The 22,380-nt window shown below is 36.8% G+C and overlaps 1 protein-coding gene and 1 long non-coding RNA gene across 2 annotated transcripts; one reads left to right on the top strand and one right to left on the bottom strand.

Moving 5' to 3' along the window:
• Positions 1–2,710: 2,710 nt before the first annotated feature.
• On the bottom strand, positions 2,711–6,201 carry LOC111043766. Its single transcript, XR_002605604.2, has 3 exons — positions 6,044–6,201; positions 5,156–5,231; positions 2,711–3,724 (listed from the first exon to the last, which is right to left on the bottom strand). It is a non-coding gene; the product is annotated as an uncharacterized LOC111043766 (long non-coding RNA).
• A 3,516-nt stretch (positions 6,202–9,717) lies between these two features.
• LOC111043777 lies at positions 9,718–22,237 on the top strand. The gene is made up of 4 exons (XM_039442874.1): positions 9,718–10,189; positions 11,150–11,245; positions 12,236–12,412; positions 20,378–22,237. Exons 1-4 carry the CDS (start codon positions 10,157–10,159, stop codon positions 20,408–20,410), a joined length of 339 nt encoding a protein of 112 aa, XP_039298808.1. The 5' UTR covers positions 9,718–10,156; the 3' UTR covers positions 20,411–22,237.
• Positions 22,238–22,380: the final 143 nt, after the last annotated feature.

Raw genomic sequence — 22,380 nt, 5'->3', positions numbered from 1 at the left:
ACTCTACTGTAGTATTACCGCTTGTATTATAAGCAACATCCGCACCTCAATTGCCACTTAGCCTAAAGAGCATGGATAGAACTTTGAATGCATTTAAATAACGCAGAGGCAATATAGCCTATAGATGATTCTCTGAAAAGGGGGTAAGAGTGAGCACGTCTACTTTCACCACAGATAACCCGAATAAAAGCCTTCTGCAATATTAAAATTGGCATAAAATGTGATAAATATGTAGAGGCCCAACAAGAAATACCATAACTCAACCTTGGACTGTACAAATGCAAAATACATGTTCCGAATAATTTGTAACTAAATAATTGCTTTTGGTTTCACTTTATTTCATCGTTATTGTTTCTTGTTAATATCTTGCCTCTATTGGTTTTTTCTTAGAGGATATCAAAACCTAGATAGAGCACATTGAGTGCTCACACTGTGACTGTACACGTTTATTTCAACACATCCAATGTGAGTAGTCACTAACGCTATGCTATGGAGATAGTGCCATGCATTAGAATTACAACACTGCAATAAACATATTTCAATCATGAATCTAGTTCAACTCTATCCATACATGGAGAGAATCATAGATATCTTGAAGCTGTGTGCGAATTTATGCGCCCCATTAACACACGCGTTACGCTTTTAATCAGCTTATTATTATACCGTATCTGTACATATATATACTTAGTTATAAGTAGCATTAGCTGACTTTAAGCATGAGGCATGTGCTCATGGCGCATAAGTCTGTATGCAGCTTAATATGGGTTTCAGTGACGGCGATAAGGACCCGCTTGATCATCAAGCCCCCTACAATATCTTTAGAAATTATTATAGATATTTCGAGTGGATCCTAGAACCTTTCTGCGATCTTCCATTTCTGACCCACAACTTAGTTCTAAGTGGTGTCGACATCACTAAGGCTGTGCAAAGGCTAAAAATAAACTTTCTACTGGTGATATTTTTCAGAGTTTTTTGATTTGTATATCTCAAGCTATCTAAATGAAAAAGTTTTCTCAGGAAAACATTTTTTTCCGATCATTACTTTATGAGATAATCAGCGCCCAAAGTTTGAATGTTTGGGACATTTCAAATTCGGTAAGAGATATAAATCCATGAGATTTAGAGGATTGATTGTTCATGCTATTATTGATCTAGTAAAACAAACATTTTCTGAAAATATAAATCTTTGAGAAAGTTATTCAATTTATCAAAAATAACTCAACAAAACGTTGTTTTTGGTAATTTTTATTAGATAACTTTCTCAAAAATTGATATTCTCAGAAAATTTTTGTTCTACTAGATCAACAATACCATAAAGAATAAATCCCCTAAATCTCATGGATTTATCTCTTACCGAATTTGAAATGTTCTGTCCAAAAAATTGAAACTTTAGGCGCTCATATCTCGAAAAGTAATGCTTTCCTGAGAAAACTTTTTCATTTTGATAGCTTGATGATATACAAATCGAAAATATTTAAAAATATCACTAGTAGAAAGTTAATTTTTAGCCTTTGCACAGCCTTAATAGTATTTTGTATTTTTCATCTCTGTTCTAGTGCCTCCACTCAGGCTGCAAGGGCAGTTGATTGCAGTCAACCTCATGACTGCAGACAATATTTTTGACCTAGTTAGTAGAGATTTCTATCGATCCCTAAACTGCCAGTTTTGCTGTTGTAAACAACTATCTGGTCTAAATCAATATTATTGGTTTCAACTAATTTTCGTTAAATATAGAGGTATAGTAACAAGATTCTTCTTAAATGTACCAGTAGTGGTATTAATCAAATTAGATTGTTAGAAAAAATCCCAAAAGATTGTCTGTTTTGTGTTTTTGCTGATGGACCGGATGCTAATCCCCCGCCGGCCGGCGAAATACCACAGCACGACGCAGAGATAGCTGCATTACTTTTCTGCCAACGGTAAAAAATATAGTAAACATGATGACATGAGCATCTGGACACACAGAGCGATTTTAGGAATCAATATCCTCATAAGACCGCTCTCTATGAATCCAGGCCCTGAAGAAGCGCTCCCACAAGTTCAGAGTCAAACTCAGAATATTTGTACACAATGAACCGTTTAAATAAAAACTAGAATCTAGTGACTAGCACCTAGTAATATAGTTCCAGCTAATAATTGTCTCATTCTGGCCATCAAGTTTAATCTTCCTCAAAGTTAGTCGACAGTCTAATTCACCAATGTCAATCAGTCATAAAATATTTCTTTCTCAATTGCAATTTGTTATTTTATCAAATCGTGATTTTAAAAATCACTAAGTGAAAACAACACTCACATTATTTGATGTGGCGACGTCCACAAGTGTTTTTTCACTTAAAAAGTTTTATTAAATAAGATAGTAATAATAATAATAGTGAAAACAAGATGGATAACCAACAACGAATTATATTTTTATATTCCTATAAATTATTGTTCTTACCTAACTATTGTTCTATTGATTATAAAACTTACAGGTGAATGCGTTTGAGAAAGAAATGTTGGATTGCCCATTTGACACTTGTGCATTATAATATCAATAGCCCAAACATCAACACGACAAGAGTAATAAGTAGTGTAGAACCAGTGCCAAAAATGTCTTACCTAATAATAGCGATTTTCTAACCTAGATTGAACATATACATTGAATTCTGTAGCATGGCAAGAGATCATGAGAGATGTAGCATGGCTACACAATAAAATAAAAATACAATAATAATTATGTTGTTTAGTTTTATTTACAAAGTTGATTTGCATTTACATTTTTAGAACAATCGTACATTTTGACGAGTTCAAATTCCATCTACAATAATTAGATATACATTTATTGTCAGAAATTGAGTTTTAAATTTCAATCAAAAACTAATGTGCATTATACATTAAACTTTTATTAAATTATTATTATACATAAACATTACACATTATAATGTGCATTAAACTTAAATGAACACTCAAATAATGAGTACTCTACCAGTGTACAGTTTGTTCAAAAAGGTCCACTCACTCTAAAAATTTGAATATCTACATGCGCACTCAAACCAAAGAGAAGCCTTACCAGTGTACAGTCTGTACAAAAAGTTTCTCTCAATTTCAAAATTTGGATAGACATGTGCGTACTAATACCAATAGCCTTGGTGCCGGTTAAATTTTAATCGTGATTAATTTCACGAGAACCAATCATAACATTCTTTTTGGAAAACCATCTCTGATTGGTTCTCGTGAAATTAATCACGATTAAAATTTAAACGGCTTTTGTGCAACCGGGCCTTAGACGGAAAAAGGTCTTTCAGTCTCTATTGAACATATTAGGTGAAACGGCAACTGATAAGGTCCAAGATTGGTTGGTATGTGTACGCACATCGTATCCAAACTACACAATCAAGTGAAACTTCGTGTACAGACTGTATACTGGTAAAGCTTCTCATTGACTTTAGCGTGTACATGGATATTAAAATTTTTAGAGTGAGTGGACCATTTTGAACAAACTTGTCAGTAAATGCCATTCTGAAGGAATGACACACTGATTGTACGACCCATCAATGTCAGCGAGCCTAAAACTATCCAACATAATATCACCGCACCAACAAAACTTCAAATTGCACTTGAGAGCTTTCTTCATTGTCTTCTTCGTCATCTACTTAAATCCTATTTCCTTTCTCTCTTCAGAAATCTATCGATATTCTTCCTTCATTCAGCGTCCATTCGCTCTTGGATGGCCGTACGCAGTAAACTGTGGAAAGAAAAGAACATAATATTATTCCAAGCAAAAGTTATTATCAACAAAAGTAGCAATTCAAAAGGTTCAATAAAATTCAAGTCAATAAATTAACTACATAGCTTCAAAGAATTTTTCGAATTTTCATAATTTTATTGCAAACAGGATTCTTGAGGTGAATTATATATGTTTCATTAGTGTACGTGTCCGTTGCAGTGAAGATATGATGTCATGCATTCTTATGAAACTTTTCCCAGCTCCGGCCAAGCGAGTATGAATTCAGGCAATAGAATTAACATTGTGCACCTAATAATACTCCACATTATTCATAAAATTCCTAGAGAAACTTGAGTATCTTAAACACACGATTTTAGCAGTCCTCGAGGACTTGAGCATGCCCCAAATTGTGCAAATACCATGACAATGATGGTTTCGGTCATTAGAAAAATGCGATATGTACATTTCACAATACTGGTATTATAAGGCTCAACTCACAATAACGCGACTCAGGCCGAGAAGAGACTCGACTCTAGTGGAGAGCATGTGTTTCCAAATCGTGACTCTCAGATCAGTCAACTCTAGTCTCCGCGACTGTCACCATTTGAAAACATATGCTCTCGACTAGAGTCGCGTAAGTGTGAGTTGAGCCTAACTGGTCTTAATTAATAACGGTATCTGCAAGTATTGTTAATCAATACTTGTTTGATGAACTATTCAACTAGTTCCCTCTTACTTATATTTTTATAGAAGCAATAAAGTATAAGTAAAAGGGTACCAGTAGGATATAATAAGTATTAATAAATTTTCAAATAAAATAAATACTAGCAATAATTGATGAATATACAAGTTAGGCAAGCCGCCTCAAATGATAGATTGTTTCTCTATCTCCGATCTTATGTTAATGAATCTAATTAACATTCTTTTAAACAGAGATACGGTAGCGAAATTGCTAAAAATTTTAATTCTGCATGAATGAATAACAGACTAAAATGCAAATGTATTTAGGGAAATCAATATTTCAAGAGGTAGGTACCTAACAATGCATAGTGTGACTTAGGGTTAAGGTTGGAATATTCTTATATTTTTAACGATAATATTATTATGGTAACTGAATATACTTTAAAACATTTCAAAAGATTGATAGTTTCAGTAATGCTGACTGGAATACAGTAATGTAACTGTATTCTTGTGGTAATTTGTCACAGCTGTTTGGCCAAATTTATTCAACCATGATACCGGAAATTTATTGAGTCTTAGTAATTAGAAATTGGAGTTTTGTTAATTATCAAGATACAACAGGATTGTATTATAGTAAGCAAGTAACTCAGAAAGTGTATGGAGTTGACTTAGGATTTTTATCAATTATCAATGTATTATCGAAATACAACAGGTTGAGTGGAAAATCTATCAATAACCCATCCATATAAAATGTAAAACCCTACTAACCTTTATTTCTTTTACTTTCGGCTTTTATTTAGAAAGAAGATTTCTCAGCCTAGGCTATTCCTCAGCCAAAAAGGTCCTGAAAAATAAGATAAATATAAGCATTTAAAGCAAATATTAATATAAGAAGTAATGTCATATTGATTGGTTAATGAAAGTGAATGGGAGAAAACACGTGGATTATCCAAGATATAAAATACAAAATAGACATTCAATTCCTAGAACGTTGGCAAACATTAATATACTTATAAAATTAACATACATCTATCTACAATCAATGAAAGGCAGTGGGAAAGGAAATGTGGCAACAATGATTTATTATTTCTACAGACGTTATAACGTAATCACACTATAGAATTATCAAGTATTATAACAGGTTAACATGCAAAGAAAATTAGCTGGAATTGAGTACAGTATCATGAGCAATATAAAAATGTGGTCATTCATGAACACGTTCAAGAATTTTCTAGAAGTCAACATCATATAAATGTTATCACAAATGAATAATAAGGAGTATTATATATGAATTGAAATTGCAAAAACAACATATGGGTATTTTGGATTCGACTAGCACTGCCTAGACTAAAAACTCAAGTGCTGGCCATGTGCTCATGCAGAGATGTGCCAGAACCATGATTGTCTGAATGCAGTAATTTTTATTCAAAGAAATGAAACTAATGAAGGAAAAATATGATACGAAATTTTGATAGAAATGAAGAAGAGAAGATGACAATAGGAGAAAATTATTACAATGAAACCATGAGGTAAAGCGAAGGCTGTAAAGGTTAGTATGGTCTTTGTAAGTTTACAATGTCGGATTGAATAATAGAAATCATTATGACCTGTAATAATAATAATAAAGCAATTACAAAATAATTTTTAAACAATTACCTCTTGTTTCCACAAATAATTAAGTTGACCACAATGATAATGGAAATGGTACAAGCACAATTAAAATGATCAAAGCATCTAAGAAAACAACGGACGGAAAGTTCGGAATTTCGGAAACCTCAAACCGGAAAGGAGGTGTCGAGGTGTGTATATCAAGTAGGCCTACCAACTTTCGAACTTCCAAAAAGGTAAAAGTATTTATACGAGAATCGTACTTCAAATCATACTTAAAATCTATAATTATTATCCTAGTCTAATATATACGAATTAAGAATCAAGAACTCAATAGAACGAAATGTGATAAAATAAGATTAAAGTATTTTTCAAGATTTCTCAAAGTGGCATTTCAATTTCCTGAAAAATATCGACTCAAATATAAAAGTACTTGAAAACGTACCGGCGTACAGAGCTCCAGGTGAGGAATTTGGCAATTGAGTAAACTACTGTAAATGTTGGAATAGTTAACTGTAAAAGTGATCACATTTGAAGAGTCTACTTGAAACTATCGATTCAAACGGGAAATTTTGAAAACTTGAATTAAGAGGTCGAGTTAACATGAATACAAGTTTTTATAACCTCAAAAGTATATAATAATGGAGATGTTACAAAAATCACAGAGTTTCTCTTCTACTTTTCAAGTTTTCATACTTTTCTTGCATCATACTTCTCTATTAGTTACATTCTACATTTATTGACAAGTGACAACTTTTTTTATCTCATGTAATCGAGGATAATCATTCATCAAAGATAATCAAGTCAGCTCATACTCATAACAAATGTAAGGCAGCCAGGGACATTATCAACAGTTATCTTCCCAAGAAACCACAAATGGAATCACCACCAGCCATGATGATGTCAACAATCATTTCGTCTGTGCAGTTGATGACATACTCAGAGAGCTGCCTGAATGTGGCTCTGATATAGTGGACAATTGTAGAAAATGCAGCAGCATATGGAGGCTTGAAAACCAGTCAATGTAAAACGGTTTACCAATATCATTTAAAACCTGGAAAGTTCCAGGTCGCAGGATATTCATGGACTCTCCACATTTGTGCTGAAGCCGACAGCAGAACTAACAACTGAATCAATAATAGCTGTTTTGAGGCTGGAACATTTCCAGACTGTCTAAAGACAGCTAGGACATTGCCAATTAACAAGAAGAGGGAGACTGATAATCCTGGTTCAGGCCGATTTCCATTGTTCCCACAAGGTAATTGAAACAGAGATGAAGACACAGATGACTGAATTCTTTGAGAGAAACAGCCTGCTATCATCACCATTGCAGCATAGTTGATGCAGATGATTTACAATAAGAGTGCTCTACTAGCATTGGCTGGCAGCATCCAGAGTGCTTTTGCAGATGGCAAATCTCTTGCCCCAACATTATGTGACCTCAGCAAATCCTTTTATTGTATCCCCCATATTGATTGATAAACTCAATCTATGGCTTGGATGACATAGTTCCAAGGACAGTGGCATTGTACTTGGAGAATCGGTGGCAGGTGGTTCAACTGAGAGGTGCAATTTCTGAATTGGAAGGTGTGGTGCACAAAGTATCCCAAGGATCGGTTCTTGGCCCCCTTTCGACCACATTGCCCATGAACGATTCCACAAGCAATCAGGGAGCAGTACTCTTTGTACCAGCAAGTGCTGGTCATGGATGGAGAAAACTGAATCACTGAATTTGTGGTTGACACCACCTTGATTTCTAGAGGAGACACCAGGGAACAAGCAAGAAAGGAGTCTGCCAGACTCGTTGAGGCTGCTAAGTTATGGTTCTTGGCGAACAAACAGAAGCTGAATGAGGATAAAAACAAGTATCCTGGTTCACTTATTGAAGAATCATCTGAACCAGTCAAGCTGCTATAGTGAGGTTCACGTTATAATGACAGTATTTGATCAACTTTGGTTTTGCTATCCTTGTCCATCATTCGATAAAGCCAGTGGTACTATCCTTTTCTAGGTCAACAACTATGCCAATTATGTTTTTGTCAGTGTAGAAATATAATTAATCAATACCTTTAATACCTTCTGCTTCATCCATTACCCACATTTGTGGGAACAATGGCGTCATAGAGTTTGATTTCAACATACACAATAACACAAAAACTATTCAGATGGCAGGTAAAACAGTGATCACTTTTTAAAAAAAGTTCAGATCATCACTCATAAATTCATTTACACTATAATATGATTTATCACAAAGCAGCTTCCTGACGGCTCTCTTGAAGGTGGCCTCATCCAACTGCTTCACACCAGGAGGAAGCTTGTTGAAGAATTTCAGTGCAGAAACTCTATAGCTGGCCTGTGAATGGTGGAGATGTCTCCTAGGGACATCCAGCAGCTCGCAGCGCCTGGTGTTGTGATTGTGAACGTCACTTCGGGCAGCCAGAGTATGCTGTATCCTCTTGAGATACATCAAGCACAGGAGGATGTAATGGCTGAAGACCGTCAGCACACCAAGGCGAGCAAAGATGGGCTTTCAGTGGGCAAGATGATCACTGCCTGTTATAATTCTTATAGCCCTCTTTTGCAGTCTCAGCACATCAGCAGCCCCTGCTGAATGACCCCACAGAAGCAAGTCATAGGTAATGTGGCAATGGAAGAGCGTGTGATACATCATTATCAGGTACTTCTCAGTCACCAGGCCCCTCATCATGAGCAGCAGAAAGCAAATGCGGGAGAGTCGACTGGTTACTTGCTGTATATGACTGTTCCAGCTGAGTTTGCTGTCCAAGACAAAACCCAGCAGCTTCACTGGATTCTGAGGGTCACGCGGCTCACGTGACAAGCTGCAGATGATCCTTTGGGTCTTGTCCTCATTCAGCTGGAATCGATTGGCCAGGAACCATGAAGTGGCAGATCGAAGATGCTCCGCAGATGCCTCCAAAACCCGCTCAAGCTCAGCACCCAATGACAGTAGAGATGCATCATCCACGAACATCAGAGAGGAACCGTGGTCGAGGTCATTTATCATGACAAGGAACAGTGTAGGCCCCAGCACTGATCCCTGAGGAACACCAAAAGTTACCGGAAGTGTCCGGGAGTCTGCACCACTGAGGGAGACAAGCTGAGTCCTTCCAGAAAGGTAAGAGCCCAAGATGGAAAGGGCAGAGTCTCTAAGACCATAAAAGCTCAGCTTTCTAAGAAAAATGCCATGGTCCACGCAGTCAAAGGCTCGGCTCAGATCACAAAGAGCAAGAGCAAGAGACTCACCATCCTCAAAGGCCGCGTCAATCCGCTCAGCTACATGGTCAACTGCACCCACTGTTGATCTCCCAACTCGAAAGCCAAATTGAATGTCAGAGAACAGGCATCGCTATTCTCTTATCTTTATCCACTGCCATTATAACATGGACCTCACTATAGGATTCTGGATGGACGAGAGGTTAAGCTGAAGTCATCATGTGCAGCAAGCCGCCAAGAATCCCTCAGAAGTGGTATACCTTCTTCTTCTTAGAAAATTAAGAAACTTGGATTGCAACAGCCTCATTATGGCCTACCACTTGCTTTTCCAGTAACTTCTCGCAGCCAGTATCAGCTCCAGTCACAGTGCTTTTTGATGATGACAGTTACCGTCATCACAAAGAACTGACTAAAGCGGGGGAAAACCGTTACTTGCGCATGTGCATCACGGTGCTGTGTCAGACAGGAAAAGGCTTATGGGATGTAGATGTGGCTGGTCGGCGGACGGTGATAGCTGAGAAGCTGAGTCATTGGGTGACTCATTGAGTGTATATCAACTGTTACTGTATTGCGTAGTGGCTGTTGATGTAAAGAATAAGTTATTTCAGATTTCCAAATTGTGAAAATTGTATCTTATTCAATTTCTTTAGTTCGCTTATATTGTGAGCTAACGGATGGTTTCAAATTGAACTAACGCCCCAAATCGACTTCAGGGTGGACCTTTATTAGAAACATCCATCTTGTAACTTTGGTTGCTGAAAATACTTTGGTTGCTTCAACTTGAATTTTATCGTTTAATTTTATGTGTGCGGAAAATACAGAGCTCGAATTGACTCTATTTTTCCGTTTGCAAATGCAATATAGCTTCGCTTTATCTGAATTGCATCGGCATTAGTAATTTTTGTTTGTCATCCAACATCCAAAAGAATGGAATCAGCTATGGTTAACTTAGAACGTTCGGTATGATTTATTTTAAAATTTGGCTGTGATTATTGATTGTAGTATAATTTTTTCCAAAGCATGCCTCATAATCTTTAATTTTATAGTTATAAGTTCAACTTGCACATTATTATCAAGTAACCTGCTAGGTTAGATTTTTATTGGTACGTTACGCTTATTTTGTCTTGTATCTGTTCTGATTTGGGCTTAGGTCTATAAGCTTTATAGCATTATGTATCTTATTACATTTGGTCACCAGTAAAACAAGTTACCAAACTAGTCTCGGGACTTAAATTTTCATGATACTTATTGCACTATAATAGCACTGTGATAATAGTGAGGTCCATGTTATAATGGCAGTGCAGAAAGATAGGAGAACAGCGTTGCAAATTCTCTGCCTTGCCACTGCCTATTATAGAATATAGCTGATACCGGTATATCTGAATAATATTGACTGTTCATTCTTTTGTTTAAAATAATCAATTGTACTCTAATCTGTGAAAAAATATACTGTTCAATGATGAAATGACAAATTTTCATAATTGAGATGAAATACTTTGAACTTTGTTGATCAATTATATTTCTACATTGTTAAAAATCAATCTGGCAACGTTGCGGATGTAGAAAAGGATAGCGCTATCTGCATTATGGAATGATAGACAAGGATAGCAACAACAATGTTGATCAAATACTGTCATTATAACGTCGACCTCACCATAGTGTAATATACGAGTCTGAAGTTTGTTCGAGCAATGACGGGCCAATATAAAATTCTCAATTACATATGAAGCACATAAAGATAATTAATAGTAAAGTACATTGTTGGTATTTTTCAAATCATATGTCGACTTTTTCTGCTACTTATAAATTCTATGACATTAACAGTCTTGTGTTAAACTGTATAATTTTAAAATTCTTAGTTACTTCAATTGCAAATTCATGTTTCTCTCTTATAAATATGGTTTTCTGATAATTTTATAGGTGAAAAAGACTGATGGAATTTTGGATAATATTGCTTGGAAACTTGATGAGTTTGAAAAGGAAGTTACTGATGAATCCGTTAAAGTCCAAACTGAGGTAAGATATCTGATGATTTAAATATAAAAGGTGCTTTTGTGCACCTCGAAATCGAAAATCTCTGTATCTATAAGTTTAGTCCAAGTAACAGATTTGTTTTTATATATTTTATGCTTGTATATGTGTAAACAGCATATTTACTTATTTACTTTCTTGGTATCGTATTTATGTAAAAATAAGTCCCTTTTTAACTTCATTGAATTTCTCACAACATGTTCCGACTTGTCATTTTCAAGTGAGTGAGTGAAATAAAATCATCATTTTCAGTTGAAAATGAAATTTTAAGTGGATACATGTAAGAAATAATGATGTATCACGCGCTCTTCCATTGCCACATGGCAATGGATTGCTCCTGTGGGCTCATTTGGTGGGGGCTGCTGATGTCCTGACACTGCAAAAGAGGGCTGTAAGAATTATGATAGGCAGCGACCATCTTGCCCACTGCAAGCCCATCTTTGCTCGCCATTGTGTGCTGACGGTCTTCAGCCATTACATCCTCCTGTGCTTGGTGAATGTCAAGAGGATACAGCATACTCTGGCTGCCCTTTTAGTGACATTCACCACCACAACACCAGGCACCGCGAGCTGCTGAATGTCCCCAGGAGACGTCTCCACCATTCACAGTCCAGCTTTAAAGTTGGACTTTTTTTAGGGTCATTGTTTTATCTACCATTTGAATAGTTGTGTTATTATGTGTATTGAAATTTAATTCTATGACGCCATCGATCCCACAAGTGTGGGTAATGGATGAAGCAGAATGTATTAAAGGAACACTCACACTGAACGCGTGCACTTGCTGGTTACGTTCAGTGTGAGCAGCTACATGCAAGTCACAACGTTTTCAATGGCTCTTTCCAGATTTTGTTTTTCGGCTCATGCATAATCTGTGTCGTCCACTTGCACATATACACATTCAATGTGATCACACCCTTTGTGCATGAAGACATTGCTTTTTTTGAGAGCTATAATATTTTATTTTATTCTTCACAGGACACTGTAATGAATCTACTAGAAAGTGTCACTCAAGTTCGAGAAGATTATGAAAATTTGAGGCAGGAACTATTGCAAGTTCAGGAGCTACAGAGAACGGTGCGTGATAAATTGAGGTGTAAAACATACCAGGTTGAGAAAAATATGAAGGAACTACGCTTAAAATTGTCACAAACGGTAATGAATAGTCATTAAGTCAATATGTCTGTTAAGTATAGTTTTTGAGCATTCATTATATTATTGGAGGAATGCTTTTTTATACCTGTCTTGGTATTTCAACACTCCGGAATATTATCTACACAATGAGAATTATCTGTTAGAATTTGTACCACTTCTAACGATTATAGTTATGGTATTGACCCATGTAATTTTCCCACTGTTTAATATTGTACACTATTTGAGAAAACTTTGAAGCTGAATGTGTTTACTGTCTGCTACGAGTGACGATCATTTCGCTATGTTGTACTGGCATTCTGACTTAATGTACTACCTTAACTTCTATGAGTATGAGTTAAGGTATGTAGGCAGTTTACTGTATTAGTTTAAGGTATGAACTGGGCGTTGAAGTAGGGAAGTATTATCCAAAACTACCCAACATTCTCTACAAAAAAAACTCACCACAACCTTGCCTCACTGATTAAGAATAAATTTGACAAGACAGCATACATTTCCCTTACCTCATTGTATCAAAACAAGCCCATCTTACTAATTTTTTCAAATTTCAAACTTGGTTCAAGAACCTTGTCAGTATTTATATAGACTAAGTTACAGAAATTATTATTTGGAGCTTACGTTTGGCAACAAGCAATTGTCAGCAACTGTGAACAATGATGTGTCATCTTGCTGATAGCCGAAAACTAGCTCCAAATAATTATTACTGAAAGTAGCTTAGCTCATTCAAATACCGTGCTAAATGTCATGGTTTTTAATTGAACAGACTGATTGATGCTGAATCGTCCCACTTTTGAATATGCTAGTTACAGCAAATTCAGGACTTTTAATCTTTCAGAGTCAACAACTTGGCAATCACTGCATTATAATTTGCTACATTTACTACCTTTTACATATTGAATTTCATAATCATATTCAGACAAATATAGTGCCCATCTCTGTAGACGGTTTGCACCCATCATTGGAATACCTTTATTTTCACCAAACAATGCTAATAAAGGTCTGTGGTCGGTTGCAAGAGTAAATTTTCTACCCGACAAGTATTGAGAGAATTTCTTAATAGACCAATAAATAGCAAACGCTTCTTTGTGAATTACAGAATAATTTTTCTCAGCAGATGTTAACACTTGATACAAAGCATATTGGTTTTTCTATGTCGTTTTCAAATACATGTACTAACACCCCTGCGATTCCTTGAGAGCTAGCATCATAAATCAGTTTCACAGGAAATTCAGGATTATAGTGGACTAGTACTAAATCAGATGACTTTATTTTCTTAACTTCAATGAAAAATTTTTACACTTTATTCTATTCAAATTGAACATCCTTTTTCAATAAATTATACAAAGGATTTAAAACTGTTGACAGTTTTGGAACAAACTTACCGTAATGGTTACACATACCAAAGAAAGAACGCACTTCAGATACGTCATTAGGCCGTGGAGCCTCCTCTATTGCACAAACCTTGCTAGGATCTTTTCTTATTCCTACAGAATCAACGATATGTCCGAGATATTAAATTTTTTCTCAAAAATTTACATTTGTCAAAATTCAAGCGAAATCTCTAAGTTTTGTAAAAACACATCTTAAATTATTCAAATGCTCTTTATCATCCTTACCAGTAATAATTACATCATCAAGAAAAATTTTTACACCTTTCAAACCTAGCAAAACTCTTTCTAACTCTTTTTGAAAAAATTGCACAAGCTGGTTTCACTCCAAAAGGCAATCTATTAGGTACAAACAAACCTTTATGTGTACTCCATGCAAGTAATTGTTTCGTTTCATGTCCCAATTTCAATTGGTTATATGCATTAGAAAAATCAAGTTTAGATAACTTCTCACCTCCTTGTAGTGCTTGAAAAAATTCCTCAATTTTAAACATTACATGATTTACATCGTCAAGATACTTATTAACAGGACAAGATACTTGTTAACGTTTTCGTTAACGTTTGTTAACGAAAACCCAACGTTTGTTAACGAAATGCCCAATTCTAGGCATTACATGATTTACATCGTCAAGATACTTATTAACAGTGACTTTATAATCAGCACACAAACGAACGTTAAAATTGGGTTAACAATTTTGTTAACGTTTTCGTTAACAAACGAACGTCAAAATTGGAACTAATGGTGTACCCCATTCAGTATTATCCACCTTGGTAATACAACCTTCAGCCTCTAATCGGTCAAGTTCTTTTTAGACTTTATGTTTAAATGAAATAGCTACTTGTCTTGGTTTATAGAATATTGGTTTCACATTATCCTTTAACGTTAAATTTACCTGCCTCAACTTGTACTGACCTAATTCCTTCTTGAACAAATCACTAAATTCACTAATCAACTTGTTTTTCTCTTCAACAATATTCATATTACAAATTTCAAAAACATTAACCTTGAACAAACTAATCAAATCTCTTCCAAATAATGGCCTAACTCCGTGTTTGACAACAGTGAAAGTAGCCTCTTTTTCAACATCATTATTCTTAATTAAACTCTTGAACTTTCCAACAGGAATAATATTAGTACCTACATAGGTTTTAAATTTCACATTGGTTGGAAGCAGTTCAATTTTTGAAAAATAATACATTATAAATGTTTTCAGGGATAATTGAAATACCAGCTCCAGTATCTTTTTCTACATCAATTTTAACTCCACTAATTTCAATATTGATCATAAGCGGTTTGACATCTGAATCATTCACTGAAAATAATTCAATTGAATCATCCACCTGTCCACCCTCCACTTGTCTACTGCTCTACAAACTTTGGCTAGATGACCAACCTTACTACACTTTTTCCATTTGTACGTTTTGTATTTGCACTTGACAAAATCATGGTTAGTTTCACCACAAGCAAAACATTTTTTCACTGAAATGGATCTTTTAAAATTGTTACTTGTACTCTTGGATTTATTTCCATCCTTTACAAAAGATGACCGGTGAGTGAGATCTTTACCTGGGATGTGGGCTTACCTTTCATTATTTTATTTACAAATTGCTCAGACCTTTCAGACTTTACTTCCTTTAAGGTTCCTTCCCTTTTCACTGCAATGCCGAGAATTTCTTGTAGCGTTTTGGACTCATCCTCTTCACAAATTCTATCCAAAATAGCGCTTTTCCAAATTTACAGTTCATCGCCAGTTGTTTTAAACGAACAAACCAGTTTCCAATGGACTCAGAAGAATGCTGTTTCAAATTATAGAATTCAATTCGTTTTCGATACACAGAAATAAATGGAGAGAACTGTTTTTTAAGAATGGAACAAAGTTCAGCGTATGTTTTAGTAGAAGGAGATTCCGGATCACACAAGTTACGGATTGTTCGAAAAGCTGCATCACCAATTACTGTTAGCAAAACTGCAACCTTCCTGTTTTCGTTAATTCCGTTTGCTAAAAAGTACATTTCAAGTCTTTCAGCATAAATAGTCCAATCAGTAGAAGTATCAAACTCGGCCATTGTTCCGATATTTGAGAAGATTTTAACTTCTCTCCCCATGATGAAAATATTTTAAATAAACTTGCAAACTGAAGAAAAATTGTTCAAAAATGTCCAGCTTCTAGGCTATACCTGCAACCATCGTGGAGCTCGAAATAAAATGCATTTTGCACTAAACTTGTTTATTACACAAATAAACATCAAATTAAAAGAAATACATAATTGAATTGAAGAGCCACCTTGACTCGTAACACAACATCAACATCGGTCGCCATCTTGCAGACAAACCATTATCGATCATTAGCCTATACATCAAATCATTACAATATCGATTAGGTGAGTATCATAATGTTAATTACTCTCTCTATCCTAGAAGTTATGATGAAGATTACACACCTTAAATACTCAATCTTGATATTTATTTTATTTTAATATTGTGCCGGGGGCGATACAAAATAGGGTGGGGTACCATGGGGCAACATCAAAATCGGCGAAGGCGTGTCCATCACGTTGTTCAACTCTCGGCTTGCTGTTCCATTGTCTAACTAACTCTTCGTCTACTCTGTCGTTAACATCAGGTAGCAATAGATCTATTTTGCAGCGACCGAACATCATAAAAGCGGGTGTTTTTCCTGTTGCCCTCTTTGGGGACGTTCTATGAGCGAATAGGAACTTATTTAGTTTTTCTTGTAAGGTGGCAGTACTGCAGCGCTGGCTGCTCGGGAATGGCGGCCACCATGACGGGAGGGGCACCGTAGGTGGGGTACTGGCCGGGGGGGGGGGAATTGGGGCATGTAGTAGACGCGTGCAGCCGGGGGCGGCACAAAGTAGGGCGCGGTGCCGTGGGGTGACATGGATATCGGCGATTGTGTTTCCGTGCCGTTGTTTAACGAAGGCATTTGCTGTGTAAACATCATCGGATTGGGCAAAGGATATCGATTTGAGATGGCCGGAGGGGGACTTGGGGCATGTAGTAGTCGCCGGCAGCCGGGGGCGGCACAAAGTAGGGCGCGGTGCCGTGGGGTGACATGGATATCAGCGATTGTGTTTCCGTGCTGTTGTTTAAAGAAGCCATTTGTTGTGTAAACATCATCGGATTGGGCAAAGGATATCGATTTGAGATGGCCGGAGGGGGGGTGGACTTGGGGCATGTAGTAGTCGCCGGCAGCCGGGGGCTAAACAACTTTCACAAAGATAGTAGAATCATCAAAATTGCTAGAAACCATTAACCTTCAACAGCAGGACAGGCTGCAGGTTTGGATACATCAACGGTTCGTATGCCTGAGGTGCTTGAGCAGGCATGTATGCATCAACTGGATACATTTCTGCTGCGACGCGCATAGGAGCAGTCTGAAGTTGGGGAGGCTGAAAGAAGACAGTCCCATTTTTAAAATTTTAAGGTAGTCCATTATTGGACATGTAAAACTGCGTAGGCATGGGAGGCGGCATAACATGTAGAATATTAGAATAAAATAAATATCAAGATTGAGTATTTAACGTGTGTAGAAGGGAGACTGAATGTCTTTTACAATTATAGCATTCCCTAATTTTTTTTCATGCTCTAGAAAAATGGTTCTTACCTCCAAAAGTTTTACAAAATTTGTCCTTTGCAGTGCACATAACACCATCAGAATGTCGCCGGTTTCCACATCAGAGATAATGTGTATTTTTGTTAAATTTCAGAGTATATTTATTTCATATTGTTCATTGTACTTTTGAGGGTTAGATTCCATTGCCAGATGTTTATCAGAAATTTTGACTCTGAACTTGTTGAAATTTGTAGAACTGTTCTTAATTTCCTGCTGTTGAAGGTTAATGGTTTCTAGCAATTTTGATGATTCTACTATCTTTGTGAAAGTTGTTTAGCCCCCGGCTGCCGGCGACTACTACATGCCCCAAGTCCCCCCCCCCCCCGGCATCTCAAATCGATATCCTTTGCCCAATCCGATGATGTTTACACAACAAATGGCTTCTTTAAACAACAGCACGGAAACACAATCGCCGATATCCATGTCACCCCACGGCACCGAGCCCTACTTTGTGCCGCCCCCGGCTGCCGGCGACTACTACATGCCCCAAGTCCCCCTCCGGCCATCTCAATCGATATCCTTTGCCCATCCGATGATGTTTACACAACCAATGGCTTCTTTAAACAACAGCACGGAAACACAATCGCCGATATCCATGTCACCCCACGGCACCGCGCCCTACTTTGTGCCGCCCCCGGCTGCCGGCGACTACTACATGCCCCAAGTCCCCCTCCGGCCATCTCAAATCGATATCCTTTGCCCAATCCGATGATGTTTACACAGCAAATGCCTTCGTTAAACAACGGCACGGAAACACAATCGCAGATATCCATGTCACCCCACAGCACCGCACCCTACTTTGTGCCGCCCCCGGCTGCCGGCGACTACTACATGCCCCAAGTCCCCCTCCGGCCATCTCAAATCGATATCCTTTGCCCAATCCGATGATGTTTACACAGCAAATGGCTTCTTTAAACAACAGCACGGAAACACAATCGCCGATATCCATGTCACCCCACGGCACCGCGCCCTACTTTGTGCCGCCCCCGGCTGCCGGCGACTACTACATGCCCCAAGTCCCCCTCCGGCCATCTCAAATCGATATCCTTTGCCCAATCCGATGATGTTTACACAACAAATGGCTTCTTTAAACAACAGCACGGAAACACAATCGCCGATATCCATGTCACCAGACGGCACCGCGCCCTACTTTGTGCCGCCCCCGGCTGCCGGCGACTACTACATGCCCCAAGTCCCCCTCCGGCCATCTCAAATCGATATCCTTTGCCCAATCCGATGATGTTTACACAACAAATGGCTTCTTTAAACAACAGCACGGAAACACAATCGCCGATATCCATGTCACCCCACGGCACCGCGCCCTACTTTGTGCCGCCCCCGGCTGCCGGCGACTACTACATGCCCCAAGTCCCCCCCCCCCCCCCCCCCGGCCAGTACCCCACCTACGGTGCCCCTCCCGTCATGGTGGCCGCCATTCCCGAGCAGCCAGCGCTGCAGTACTGCCACCTTACAAGAAAAACTAATTAAGTTCCTATTCGCTCATAGAACGTCCCCAAAGAGGGCAACAGGAAAAACACCCGCTTTTATGATGTTCGGTCGCTGCAAAATAGATCTATTGCTACCTGATGTTAACGACAGAGTAGACGAAGAGTTAGACAAGGGAACAGCAAACCGAGAGTCAACGTAAAGGTGTTTGGAGAGGGATGAATTTCCGAGACTGTGTTGCTGGAATATTACTTGTGGTGCTACTGTGGTGAAATCAAGAGATTCAACTGTCTTCACCCACTCATCTTGTCTAGCTTTGTTGAGGTTATGAATCAACTGGTCAGCAGTCTCGGGGTTACCAGTATTGTTGAACTCTTTGTGAAGATTGTCCCACTCTTCATTCCAACCTGGAACATACTCTCTTCTAAACCCTCTTGGGATTGCCTTTTTTTCTGAAGAGAGAATCAACCCCACAAATCGATCATAATTTTTTACTTGGAGAGGAATGAAACGGGCAGTTTCAAGTCTGTCAGAGTAGGATTTTCACTCAGCTCTATTAAAATTCCACCTAGGCCGAGGATGAGATCTAATCACAGGAATCAATATTCCCATTACCACCAGAACATACCTGTGCTGCCAATGAGGAAAATTCCCTAAAACCTTCCTGCCTGCGTGTATTAGCTTGCCACTCTCTGATCAATCCATTGTACAAGGAATACGATTGGCAACATCTAACATTGTCAGGCAAATTATTGAAGAATTTGGGTCCCAAAAACAAGAAAGATTTTTGAAACATGGTGGATCTTGGTCTTGGTAATTGAGCTCTATTACTATGTCGTGATGATGACCGAATAGTATCCACAACTGTGCCAGCATTGCCACTCCTATTAGAGAACATCTCCAAACACTCTTAAAAACAAATATATATTTATAAGTGGCAGAATATTCAAAATTAAAAAGAGGGGAAAGGATTATAAACTACTTTCATATGCTGATCGCTCATCCACGCCCTCATTACAAAACCCTATCTCATACCTTATTTTAGAGTTTACCCAAGTCCACCTCTAATACAAGGCCCCGGCCTACGTACGATATTGCAACGTCGCAGCGTAGGCCTAGAATCTATTACATGATTGGTGAAAAAGATCAGCTGGTATTTTTAAATCTTCTTCACCAATCATGTATTAGATTCTAGGCCTACACTGCGACGTTGCAATATCGTAGGCCGGGGCCTTGTATTAGAGGTGGCTATGGTTTACCTTATGCAGGATCCTGGTACAACATGGCGAAATGATCTTCACTCCTGTAGTGAGTCCACGTTATTATGGCAGTGTTTGATTAACATTGGTGTTGCTATCCTTGTCTATCATTCGATCTCACTATAGCAAACAGCGAGTAAACATATTCTACTTCAAATTTTTCACAAATATAGTAGTTTTTTCACAAACATTCCAGTTAGTTTTTAATCCCGTAATTTCTCATATTTTTGTTGTTGATAGGTGCACTCCTCGACCGGTTTTAGTAGTATTTGAAATCGATGTTGATCAGCTAACATTGTGCGAGTGTGTTATCCAATTATTCTGGATAACGTTGTATATAATGTTGGAATTTTGAATTTTATAAAATTAAGCTCTAAAATAGAACATTGATTTTTCACACATAGTAAAGTACTAAATACTTACTGGCTCAACTTATTCTAAATTTTTCGGAGTAATTAAAATGTTAGGATATAATCTTTACATATGGGCTGTTATTCAAGGATATGATAATTTAGAAACACCAAATTCAAAGCAATGTTTTATGATGTCAGCAATTTAATCCTTATAAGCTTCATTTTTACAGTTCTTGTAATTTGAAAAATCTCCAATTAATTAATAATGAATAAATTGATCCAACATCCCAAATGTCGAAAATAATTATTATTCTAAATGACTGACATATTGAGTATTTAATACTAATTTTATTTAATTTGAATGTATTTATTATTACAAATTATTACTTTCACCGTAAAAAATAATTTCCATTGTTTTATATAACTTGTTTTAGTAGAGATTTAGTGTTACTTTTTTAGTGTTAAATTTTTAGATGTTACTTTAGTATTAAATGCTAAGTTTCAAATTGATGAAATCAATTATCGTCTATTAGTTTTAAAGCATACTAGCTGATACTATTTAATTATAAGTAGTACGTTCAAATTTACATTATGTTATGAATGCGTAGCCTATTAGGGAATTCTATTCATTGATACTTTTGTAGCTTTCCATTTTAGATTGTACAAACAGAATGGAAGAATAAAATAAAATGAAAGCGCTTGTAATTTAACTGTCCACTTGGAAAGGAATGTGATATTTTTTAGAGAATCATTTATTAACCCTTTTAAAAGCCAGTAAACTAATTGCAAAGGTTCATTATTGTCAGAATTTTTCAGATAGGTACCTGATGACAATTACTACCTACGCACAAGTTTTAAGTTTAAATAGAGTAGGATTTATCCCTTGAAATGTCTAAAAAATTGCATTTATATGGATAACTGTTTCTTAATTTTAATAAGCAAGACTTTATTAGAGAGCAGACTTAGCACATGATTAAACTTCACAGTTCAAGTCTCAATCGGCAGCTTAGACTTGATTTTTTATTACTTTCTTGTATTGATTTTCTTAGTAATTATCAATCTGACTACTTAGGCGTATTCTTTCGACTAGAATATTCATATATTCATGTGCTAGACCTGCTAGAGTATCAGAAGCTGAAATGAAATGCTCTCTCACAAAAACTTATTTTACACCATCGAATTTTTGATGCTATAAAATGCAGTAGTTGTTTATAGTAGTTGTAGTTGTTTTTAAACTATATGCTCCTACTTTATTTGTAATAAAATTTCATTGGATCGTGGAGTTGAATAGATTGTTATCAGTAAAGAAAATTATATACATGAATTTGATTCATTGATACATTAAATGATGATGCACTTTATATACATATATCTTCGTTAGGTAGTTATACTCGATATAAACTAAATAAACTTGACGTATGAATTATTCATTATTGTATTGATTAGCCTACTGACCAACGTTTACAAACGATCCATTTATAGTGTAAGTTCTACATTCTAAATTATAAATTTGAATAGGTTCGGAAGAGTGTAGCTGTATAATCGATCTAGCTATTGCAATAAATCAACGTGAATTAAGCACAATATTATGTTAATTGTTGGAACCTACACAGTGACTGTTAACCCTAGTTATATATAAATAAAATGTTGTACATTCCTCCTCCCCGTTTATCATGGTATTGTAATTGTCAATTATTCTTAGGAACGTTGTGACCTTAATGTTTATTAAATGTTCTACAATGTGTAACATGCGCTGTTATTTAAATTACCTTTTTAAATTATTGCACTTTTTCTCTAGTCTTGGAACTTTCTTGAAAAACAGTGACTAGTTTCACAAGTGAATTCAGAGTCTCCTATATCGTTGAAATTTACAGGTGCATATGTAACTTG

This window comes from Nilaparvata lugens, chromosome X, assembly GCF_014356525.2.
Source record: "Nilaparvata lugens isolate BPH chromosome X, ASM1435652v1, whole genome shotgun sequence".
In the NCBI taxonomy this organism is placed as follows: Eukaryota; Metazoa; Arthropoda; class Insecta; order Hemiptera; family Delphacidae; genus Nilaparvata; species Nilaparvata lugens.
The sequence above is the reverse complement of the archived record's forward strand: the minus strand, read 5'-3'. Positions and strand labels throughout refer to the sequence as shown.